General features: G+C 46.9%; 1 protein-coding gene across 1 annotated transcript; it reads left to right on the top strand.

Annotated features, from left to right (window-relative positions):
• Window positions 1-343: 343 nt before the first annotated feature.
• Window positions 344-10,052, top strand: LOC135823718 (vesicular integral-membrane protein VIP36-like). The gene is made up of 10 exons (XM_065336564.1): window positions 344-717; window positions 2,710-2,825; window positions 3,121-3,235; window positions 4,136-4,218; window positions 4,926-5,021; window positions 6,412-6,477; window positions 7,062-7,176; window positions 8,338-8,417; window positions 8,935-8,983; window positions 9,185-10,052. The coding sequence occupies exons 1-10, from the start codon at window positions 564-566 to the stop codon at window positions 9,331-9,333; spliced, it is 1,023 nt and encodes a 340-aa protein (XP_065192636.1). The 5' UTR covers window positions 344-563; the 3' UTR covers window positions 9,334-10,052.
• Window positions 10,053-11,557: the final 1,505 nt, after the last annotated feature.

The raw sequence follows: 11,557 nt of genomic DNA, 5'->3' as shown, positions 1-11,557 counted from the left end.
CTCGAGGTCAAACCCTCGCCGGCCCCTCGCCCTCGGCCTCGTCCTCAAATCGACGTCGATATGTCAGCAACAGATCGTCGATAAAAAACGACGAAAACGACATGTACAGCTCGATTGCATGCAAGCGCGACTGCCACGCATTTCTCTACGTGCACTCGTGACCATGCGCACTGAGACTGCCACTGACAACGCGTTAACGTACAACTTATCTACTACGTCATGTCAGCTCGATCGGACGGATCTTGCCCGCGTGTGCACGCGCGTGACATACGTTTACATGTACGCCCACGCGTACATCTTGTGATGTGAAAACGCCAAAATAAAAGGTCTGCCCACAGGAACAAGTCCACGTCAATTCCTGGGTTGGAGAAGCAGAACTCTGAAGAGGACAACTGGCAAAAGCCAAAGAAGGTGCGCTGAGTTTCCTCCTCATCCTCTGTAGAATAGCCTCACAGTCACACATAAGCACTCAACATTGCCAAAATCTCCTGGCCCGGCGACGGCCAGTGAAGAAAGTGCTCAGCGGCCATTTTCGCCTGATAAGCGCTTGCGCTCTCTTGAAAATGGCAATGTCAATGATGAAGATGAGGTGGCATGAACCTTTAGTGTTCCTGGTGGTCCTGTGCTCCCTTGTCGGGGCACAGGATGGAAATCAAGATCAGGATGGTGGTAGTGACTATCTTCGTAGGGAGCATTCTCTTGTCAAACCCTACACAGGTGAGGCATTTTGTATTGTCTTGAAATTTACTTGCTAGTAAACAAAGAATGATAAGTAATTGTACGACAATGGTAGGAACACAGTAAATGGTTATGCTCATTACCTTGTACACGCAACGTTCTGTGATGAGGGCGCTCAGGTTCTCCTTTCTGTGCTATATCAACTGACATATCGACTGGTAAATTCGGTGTAGGGTATATCTCATTGACTGCATGGATAACACCACTCAAGAGACATCCGCATCAATATCAAACATTACAATGCCTCTATATAGCAAATGCGTACTAATACTGCACGATGCGTCTATAGTGGTTGATTCAGTGCCTTGAATGGCTGTTTGTCACCAGCAATTGTACGGCTTTGCAAGGTCAACCTGGTATGACCGTGCATTCGCCGAAGATTAGTTTTGGAGAATGGAACTTTGATGTTTGGAGTAGAGGTTAAGCTCTGGGAAAAGAGCCGTACTACTGTCGTGGACATGGAAATCCGGTCGCACGTCTAGCGGCCCCAGAGCGCTGGCCATGCAGCCGTAGGTATGCAGCACACGCATGCATTATTCGCTGCTGGTCGCAACGGATCAACATGATTGTGCACTGCATGCAACGTAACGGTCTGAGGGCGCCGGCCCCGGTCAATCGACTGGATTTCCATGTCCACGACAGTAGTACACGGCCATAGTAGAAATACAACTATGCTCTCAACCGGACGTGATTGTACGTGATGCGTGGTAAATAGATGCCGCAATGTGCTGCGGCTCATAGCATCACCCGACTTTCCCTGGCACTGAGGTTGCTTAGTTTGAGGACTTCAATGACCATGATGACCACACTAGCAGTGATGGCGCTTCATGGAGTGTGTGAGTGGGATCAGGGGGGCGGGAACCCAGTGAAGCAATTCCGTATTAACTGCCCTGGATATACCGTACTACAGTAAAGTCGCGCCTAAGAACTTGGAGCCCAAGAACGTCCTGCCTGAAATGCTAAGAACGCCGCAGCCTCAAGTCAAGAAGGGGGGGGGGGGGGGGGGGGGTGTTGATTTTCTGGTAGCTTTTGGGATTCAGTCCGAATTGTTTCTGAGAATGTGCTATAAGAATGCAGCCAGTTTGCTGAAGGATAAGAACGTCACAGGCTAACCACTTGGAAGCAGCGTTCTTGGGCGCGCGACTACGGTATGGTATCTGAATTACACTGCTGCTCGATGAAATCCGATGGTGTAAGTCGAATCTGTACCCTGCACCAAAGCAAGAGCTCAGTACTGTATTCACAGATCTGGGGCTGCACAGCGCGCAGCTTGCGTGTTAAGATTTCATTGAGCTGCGCCGTACTATTTTCGTCGGCGTCTTTTTCGTCCAAGGAGCTTTTGGACTAAATTAAATGCCGGACGAATGTCGATTCGTCCTGCTTTTCAATACACTTTTATGATCCATGGACGAAATTTACAACTGGACGAACTCCCTTTCCTTGGAGTTGGACAAAATTATTGACCGACGAAATTTTCTGCCTGTACAGTAGTATGAAGTGTGAATCTGTATGGCCCTTGGACATGCCTTACGATAAAGTTTCACTGTAAATGATCGTGAAATTTGAGTGGAGTCACATGAGCAAACCTTGACCTGGGATTGATGCCGATAAACACTGCACCATCCTTCAGAAGCGGCTCTCTGCTGTTGCAGGCGCAGTGGTCAACTACTTTCTACATCCCACAGCCTAGTAGAACCAGTAAATGCAGATATTATTTGACCACACCCATCGAAGATTTGTCCGGTAATGAAAAGAACACCCTTCTTGGTGTTGTGGGTGGGTCACCTTCAGGGTTCTTTGTCATTTCGGTAAGTTCTTTTTTCAGTACAGATATCAATGTTCTACTTATGGGAGTGGTAGTGGTGGTGCTGCTGCTGCTGCTGTAGTGTTTTGAGAAATGAAATGCAGAAATTGAATACTACTAAAAGCTGTAACTCTGCCTTGGTTGTGTGGGTTTTCCTTTGTCTACAGGCACTGGCATGGATATCCCACTGTGGGATTTTGGTGGCAGCACAGTCGTCTCCAATGAATATATTAGACTAACGCCGGACCGCCAAAGCAAGCAGGGTCACCTGTGGAATCAAGTTGTAAGTTTCCAGGCGGGCCGAGACCGCTGAACGGGCGAATTCGAACTTCCGCGAGCACGCTTGTGCCACTTCTAAAACAGGTCCTCTCTTGCCGCAATTTACAGTTCGGAAACTGAGCTGGTGTTTGTGTACTTCACAACATTTGCTCTGCAATGTAGTACAGTCTGCGTTTTACTCAGGTCCATATTCAGGTCCTAAACTCCTCTGCCAGATCTCCGATTAAGGCGGTGTTGTATTCTTTCTGCCATGCTGTCCTATCTCACTAACCGATTTCCTTGTTTGCTATGCCCTGTAGCCTAACCACATGCGACATTGGGAGATTAGAGTGTCCTTCATGGTACACGGCGCTGGTCGCTCACTGTACGGGGACGGTTTTGGCATCTGGTATGCCAAGGACAGGATGCAGTTTGGTAAGCATAGGTCTGAGCTTGGTCTCTCTCTCTCTCTCCCTCTCTCTCTCTCTCTCTCTCTCTCTCTCTCTCTCTCTCCCTCTCTCTCCCTCCCCCTCTCTCTCTCTCTCTCTCTCTCTCTCTCTCTCTCTCTCTCTCTCTCTCTCTCTCTCTCTCTCTCTCTCTCTCTACATCTACCTCTCTCCCTCTTTATATATCGAGATCTCGAGTTTGAGTACTCTGATTTCCCCGGTCGAATTTTCGAGTATTATTCACCTACTACAAATCGCATACAAAGCCTGAAATCATATGACACAAACCCAGATTGTACAGGTTGGTGACCACTTTCTGAAGTGTATTGTCTGGTGGACCATTTGAACTCTCCCTCTCCTTCTATATCAATATGCACCACACAGCCTGCACAGCAACATCTGCTGCTTGCTGATATCTGCAGTAAATGCATGCACAATGCGTGAAGGAGTACCCTAATTTACTCCGAGTACGATTATTTCAACGACCGAAACTGAACAAGTGCTAGACTATTCGATAATTATAATGGGACGTATGCATCCATGTCCCGTCGTTACGTGTAGGTTTTCCAGGGCTAGTCCACTACAACTGTACACACTGTGATACCAGCTCTCCACAAAAGGTCATGAACTCTGTACGGCCATACTCATAAATGTACTAGAATGGGTTGTACCTGCCGAAAATGGGGCAATTTGCCCCGCAAAAAAGGTGACGGCCGTCTTCGATGCATACCTCCCATTGCTTCGCCAAGAAGGGTAAGCAGCAGGAGCGTGAAGGTCGGCCGGAGACCCCAATTGTGGTGCGCTGCTTGTAAAATAATTGCTTCACCCCTGTAAGTTTATTCTTAGTGGCGTATTTGAACTGTTTTGCTTCGGTGCATTTCTGTTCCAGGCAACGTGTTTGGCAACCAGGATAAATTCAGTGGTCTTGGAGTGTTCCTCGACACCTATAGCAACTTTGACGGCGACCATGCTGTAAGTCAGTTGCTTTCTGGGTGCAATCTGCGATTCATGTCACTGCTCCTTGCTGGGCTGTCGGTGGTGAACGCAATGGAGAGGTTTAGCAGCGAGTCTAGATGGAATCACTGTCTCGCTTTGCTGCGTCATGGGTGACTGGCAACTCAGATATGTCCGACGAGTTGTTCCCAAGTGGACTCGTTCTGCGAGTTGCCAGGCCTGACTACCCTTCCCTGGTCTATCATTATTGTCAATGCTTGCACTCCTTTCTAGAATACTGTAAGACCAGATATTTTAACGTCAATTTAAGTTAACAATCTCCGGGTTTTTGTGGGTTAGCGGTGTGAAATTCTAACGAAGTCCGTCTCAAAACCGGCAAATGACTGTACAATCGTGTACATATCGTTTTGTACCCAACGACTTCAAATTATATTCGTTAAATCGTTAGAATTGTGCGTGTATTCCCTGTAGGATGCAGTGTGCATTGCACACGTATGGATGGGCAAGCCACTGGATACTTCTCTTCCCTTACTGTCCGAATGTGTTAATTTTGTCCAAAGCGATCATTATCGCTCTATCAGTTTTCATGGCAGCTTTTGCACGAGCTGGACTGGCTGTAAGGATCTTATCACTTTCGGATGGCGACGCAGTGATGATCGTGTTGCCTGTTCTGTCGTGACGTGTGCTACGCGAATGCATGTGTTATGGTTGTCTGTACAATGCAGCATCTTCACCCCTACATCTCTGCCATGGTGAACAATGGATCATTGAACTACGACCATGACCATGATGGTACTCATGGACAACTTGACGGCTGCTCTGTAAGTAATGTTTTGGAAATACGGTACAGGAACTACTAAACCGTTGATCCCCGAGCTGCAGAGAGTGCTCTGTGTCATAGACGGCGCTTAGAACGTAGCAGACTCAGCAGGTTTGTTGTAACTCCGAGTTTCATGTCGCACGGCAATCATCAGACAACTGACATATTATATACAGTACAGCAACTATGGGTTATCTTCGTACAGGAAGTCCGGAGAGTGCGTGTGGCCGGGAGTTGTTTGAAGTCCTACCTCATCTTCATCTATTTTATTAGAAACCGTGTTCTCAGAAAGATGCTGAATGCTGATGCAATAAGTTTCTGCCGAGCACATTGCTCAGCAACCTGCTGGCCGTGTTACTTTTGCAGCAGCTGCACTTTAGACGGTTTATCGTTCGCTATACGCACAGTATGGGGGTGGTATCGATGTACAGGTGGAGTCCTGATAATTCGAATATGGCTTAATTCGAACATACCGCTTATTTGAAGTTTTTCCAGGACCGATTTCTATCAATACGAGTCCCGCATAAAAATTTCTGATAATTCGAACCGCAAACTGGATATGTCCGGTTAATTCAAAGTCCCATAGATTCCACTTACATAGAAAATGTGTGGGAATTGTGCTGATAATTCGAAGTTAGCAAAGTGTATTTCGAAGTTCACTGTACATTGTACTGGTCAGTTCAGTTTGCATGAGCAGACGGTGCCGGTCAGTTCAGTATCCGCGAAATCTGTGTCTAAGGTCCATAGCGCAACTCTGCGTGACCATGAGAGCATTTTGACATACATGTTGTGTTGTGGGTTCATGTTTGGATAATTAGAATGTCCGGATAATTAGAAGTTTTTTCCTGGCATTTTGAGGTTCGAATTATCAGGATTCCACCTGTATTTTCTCTTTCTCGTCTGGCACTGTCTGTTCCCAGTTGTAGCAGGGTACTGGTGGAACGCTGTTGTAAAGCTATTGGTGATAAGTGTGTGAGAGCATGGGTTGGTACGAATGTACATGTGTGTGATCCTGCGAGATGCATTGTTGATATTATCAAGAGTCCATAACCCCAAGAGTGTGCAACTCTGTACATGGGGATCCGCGCGGCTTAATTGCAACATTACGTCGAAAATGACGTACGCGTTCGTTGCGCTTGTACTACTCCCTGGTTCCAAGCACCGCGGAGTGCAGAGTTTTGTACAGCTGTGCCTCAGCGGCATGACGTAATGTTGGAATTCCGCCGCGCACCGGGCCTACAGCAGCCAGACCCCAGTTGCACACTCTTGGGGTTATGGTCTCTTGATATTATGGTAGTGCGTGTACCGGCTCAGAAAGCGTCGGTTATTCCTTCAACATGTTGTGCTGTGTGTGTATGTACATTTGCTTTGTTTGGATCCTTCATGTGCAGGTTGCGTTCCGTAATGCCGACTACCAGTCTCACATCTCCATTTCCTATTTCCAGGGCACGTTGTCGGTAAGTTTCTCCTGCCTGTGCATAACAGTAGACCCAATGCATATTCTACACATGTGCAGAATCTCACATATCCACTTGCCTGCTTAGGGCGTGTTCAGACTACCGATAAAAAGTGACCAATTGGGAAAGTTTCCAATGTGATTTGATCACGTGACGTTACCGGCGGGAAAGTTTTGCTGCGGCGGTAACTGCATTGCGGCAGTAAAAAAGTGCTCAGGCTGGGAAAAAGGGAAAATCCCTTCTCCGTGCCGCGGTGGGAGCTGCAAAACTTACGTATAAGCGGTAGTGTTAGTTTATCGGTATTGCGAATGTCCTTCAATCATGGTTTATCGCCATTCGCGGTAGTCTGAACGCGCCCTTACCTACCCAGAACTACTTTTCGCTTTTTTTCTCTACAGCACGATGTTTCACGCACCATTGGGCTGTGTCCTCCCCCCATATGGAAAGAAATAGGAATTCCATTTCACTGGTGAATAGGTTTTACTTTTAGGCGGGAAAAATCACGTACGAAAATTTCTTGATTTACGATATTCTCAGCTGAGTCCAGTGGTTCTTTGTTTTCTTCATTCTGATGTGTTCAACAGGTTTACACGCGTGTGGGTACAGAAACCGACTGGAAAAGCTGCCTGAATGTTGCCGGCATTTCGCTGCCCACCGGTTACTATTTTGGTTTTACCGCAACCACTGGTGACTTGGCCGGTACGTCCATGTTTGTGCGTGTGTTTACTGTGCTCCTGTTGGTGTTGCTTTCCATCAAGACATAGCGATGCGTGTACTTTATTTCCATAGTAGTATTTGCATCTAGTACTGTCTATTAACCCTTTGAAAGCGGCCCACAAACTGGAATGCGTAGAATGCAAAATGTTGTTCTTGTTGTTGCTGTTGCTGTTCTTGTTGTTCTCTTGTGCTGTTCTTGTCTGACTTGAGATTCCATTCACTAAAATGTGTTGTCGCAAGGTCGGGCCGGTTTGAATATCGCTTAAAGGGGAAGTTAAGGCAAAAATTAAAATTTCACCAGTTGTAGTCTTCGGGGTGCTGAGTCGAATGGTCTTGGTCCGAGGAAGCTGAGACGCTCCCTTCCTACTTGAATCCCAATCGAACTCGCGCACTTCCACCGAAACTGGGTGACTGAGTCGACTGGTTTTGGTCCGAAAAGGCTGCGATGCAGCGTTCCTCCTTTATTCTCAATCGAACATGGTTGAACAAGTGGTCACGTGCTCCTGCGTACACCAGTCAGCTGGTCACCGTGCCTGCAGGGTACAACTTACTAGCCTGTTTGACCTTTTTTGGGTGCAGTCCTGTCACTCAAGTTGAACTCGAGTTGAACCTTGGTGTGAAAGTTGTCGCCTGCTGGCGTGGTGACCAGGTGATTTGGGCACCCAGGAGCACGTGACCACTTGTTCAACCATGTTCGATTGGGAATAAAGGAGGAACGCTGCATCGCAGCCTTTTCGGACCAAAACCAGTCGACTCAGCGTCCAAAAGACTACAACATATGGGCCAATCGCGGTCATCCGTGCTTTCATAAGAACGAAATGGCGCTTTTAGTGACATTTTGCATACAAATCCCCATCTAGTAGGGCGCAGTCACCCAGTTTCGGTGGAAGTGCGCGAGTTCGATTGGGATTCAAGTAGGAAGGGAGCGTCTCAGCTTTCTCGGACCAAGACCATTCGACTCAGCACCCCGAAGACTACAACTGGTGAAATTTTAATTTTTGCCTCAACTTCCCCTTTAAGACTTCCCCTGCTAAAATTTCCCGTTTCAAGTTGCTAGTCTGTCTGGAGGGATTTGCCACACACTTATCTGGCCGCTGCTGGAATTGTTGTGTACTCTCTTTTTTGTACATGCTGCTCTTTCAGACAACCACGACATTGTCATGGTCAAGACGTATGAATTATTCCCATCCGGGGAGTCAGACAAGGACGCAGAAGTGCCTAAGGTATGCCAGCCGATTCTGTTATGCTGCCACATGTGCCATCATGTATAGGAAGATCAGACGCCGAAGAGCGCGGGTGCTTGAGGCGCAGCCTAGTATTGTTCGAAATGCTCCAACGGTAGTCATTTTGTTCTTATTCCACGGTCATGGAGAGCATTATACGATGCGATCACGCCACTTGGAAACATGTAGAAAACAGTAATATGTTTGTACGTTGTACATTCGTGTTCTTTGGATGTGAAATTTTAGCCTGCATTGTTCTTGGATTTGTGTCATTTTTCCGGTCTACGTGTTTGATCGTAAGCCCGGTCATACTTTCCATACTGTGTGATCTGATTCTTGGGAGCGGTGGCGTTCCTACGGATGCGGAGAACGTTGCCCCCATTCGAGTCTCACGCGAACCATGAATTTGTTTAGGGGTGAGCGCTTGGTGCTTGTTCCATGTTACTGCATGCTTACAGGTGTGTGTGTGCGTAACAATGAGGACTGTTGTTTGCTATTCTTGTCGCTTGTGCAACAGGATCTGGAGAATATTGTCCCAGCTGCCGCGCACCAGGAAGCTCCGAGAGGTGGGTGAAGGGTTTCTTCATGGTTTGTGCCTTCATTTATTTTTATTTTTTGCAAATCATTGCCTAATCTGAACACAAACTTACATAATGATTTTCTCCCTGGTTGTGCAGTGTGTACAGACAACTGAGACAGACGCTGCCTCACTTTGAATATTCCTCATGAGTCTCATTTTTGCTGTTCTAATATTCTTATTCCTGCAGAGCATGTTGAATCTACCAAGCCCACCCGCAAGTCATCCATGGCCATGTACTTTCTGGTACTCGGTGGCATCCTTGCTCTTGGCTTGATCGGTGGCGGTGTTTTCTACTACAAGAAGCAGCAAGAGAAAGCACGCAAGCGTTTCTTCTAGGGCGGTCGGTAATGACAGATGGGACATGTGCGTATCCACCGCTTGACATGCGGCTAGGTTATATTTTATTTTTCGGATTTAGGAACGAGCTTCGGACTGTTTTTGCCGTATATTTTCGCTCACCGTTTTATGTGCGCAGATGCGTGGCCTGAGCCTGGACTCAAATTGCTGCTGTATGCGAGCCACCTACCCCCGCGACGTACTTGTGTTGAGATGACTTCAGACTTTTCCTGTATGTCTATTTAATGTAGCGACCGCTGATGCTCTCGCGGGTCCAAGCGTGCAATCGGCCAGGCACGTGCACGCTTCAATCGATTTCTTAACGGAATTTGATGCGACTGTGCGTTCGGCACGACATGCCGTCTGTTTGGGGAGCATGCCTCCTTGCTTTGGTTTCGGTCTATCTCCATCCGCGCTCTGCCTCCTGCGTCCGCTAGTCTTTTATATTTATATCTGGGGGTGCTGTATTATAGCTGTGTGTATGCTGTCCCTGCTGGTTTCGGAGTGCAGGCCTGTGATGCTTAGCACGCCTGCATGTCTGTGTATAGTTTGTGTCTCTCGCATTCTGGCTACTTGTACATTGTATTTTTCTTTTCTTTTGTTGGCTCCATTCACGGGCTGTTGCAGAGCAGTACAATAAATACCTTGAATCCACCGAAGCTGCAGCTGCTCTGGCGACATGTGTGTTACGTGGATACTATAGTGTTATTATACCAAGTTACATGGCTGCTGCTGCCCGTCTCTTCGGCTTTCTAGGGAAAGGCTTCAGAGCTCTCCAAGAAACAGCAGAGAGTAAACCAGTGAAGCACAGTCCGTGAACAATATCACTTCTGCGATCGAGAGTTTTTTCAGCGACATTTTGCATCGAGGGTCATGTCGCGGGGAAATTGAGCCAAGTTAAACTAATACTTCTGCGACGAGCGATGCACATCACTCTTTACACAGCAGGCGCGCGCGACACGACGTAAGTGCTCCTGGCTCGAGTATGCGCGTATACGATTTGGACTGTCCATGCCCTGCAAGACTTCCCATTACTTCGTTATCATGTTATTGGGCAACGATCCCGTTTGACTTTGCGAAGTAAAAATAATATAATAAAGAATACATACATACATACAGTGTTCACCAAATTAATGCCAAATGTGGCCCTCTGCTCAGATTTTCTCTGTACAGTCTGCATGCGGATTCCTCAGCGACAATGCTAGTTCAAGTTCTAGCGTTGCTTCACCACGGTCATGTGCAGTGAATTCTGTAGTGTGTCTGCAGCAAGTCTGTCATGAAACTCAACAACTCGGGTATTTATAGAAAGAATTAGAAAGAAAAACATTGAAATTTGTAAGGATTAGGTTGAAGGATTGGAAAAAGGGAAACTTCTGAAAAGTAATTCAAATCTCACTACCTGTTGTGAGGACTTCACTGAGGAGACTTTGAGCACGTGCTGGAGAGTATCGAGAAAAGATTAACGGTGTAGAAACAGCAGAAAATGTGCACATCCTGATAGCAAGAGTTCATAACCCCCTCTTGCTGATAGTGATATCAAAACAAGGCACAACAGTCAAGAATAGAGTGCACTTGCTGGTGATGAACAGTGCAATACAATGTGCTTTGTAAAAAATACGTCTATAAATAGGCGATTCTGCCTACGGCCAACTGTGACCACGTTTCTACGACTCATCTGACCAGGGATTGTGCATAACATTTTGAAACACGACTGTATCACCATGGAAATTCAAGTTCACACGTGATTTTGGCCGTAGTCTGAATCGCCTATAAGAGGCAAAAATGCACTAAGCATCAAGTCTGTGAAGTTGAGATTTGGGGTTTAGGCTTTGTGTATGTGTCAGAAGTCACGGAGCATTGTCATGCAGAATTCCACGTCCAACAAAAATCGTTGCAAGCCTGGCTACTCGGATGTGAATTTCATACAAAACGGAATCATTGTTGGGCAATATTAGTTCGCGGAAGGTGACAAGATGGTCACCGTACTCATGTGATTAGTGCCCATGCTGGGGTACTATTTCAAGTTCATCACAGTTTTGGCACTCTTTTTTCAATGCTGGTACATTTGCGTCATCCAGCGTAAAACAAAGAAGGCGAAGAAAGCACAGAGGCCACTGTTTGCTGGCAACTATCACGACTCAACAGAAATGGCAACAAGAGCTGCAATTTCGATCCTGAAACCACCATAGGAAAGCAACGCCAAACTTGCACATGTACTTGGTAC

This window comes from Sycon ciliatum, chromosome 8, assembly GCF_964019385.1.
Source record: "Sycon ciliatum chromosome 8, ocSycCili1.1, whole genome shotgun sequence".
In the NCBI taxonomy this organism is placed as follows: domain Eukaryota; kingdom Metazoa; phylum Porifera; class Calcarea; order Leucosolenida; family Sycettidae; genus Sycon; species Sycon ciliatum.
This window is presented reverse-complemented; position numbering and strand designations above follow the sequence as displayed.

Bases quoted from the DNA above. Each gene is read 5' to 3' on its own strand.
- LOC135823718 (XM_065336564.1), top strand. From the start codon at position 564: ATGGCAATGTCAATGATGAAGATGAGGTGGCATGAACCTTTAGTGTTC. The intron at 3,236-4,135 runs GTAAGCATAGGT...TTTCTGTTCCAG, and splicing joins CAAGGACAGGATGCAGTTTG to GCAACGTGTTTGGCAACCAG. The intron at 8,418-8,934 runs GTATGCCAGCCG...CTTGTGCAACAG, and splicing joins AGGACGCAGAAGTGCCTAAG to GATCTGGAGAATATTGTCCC.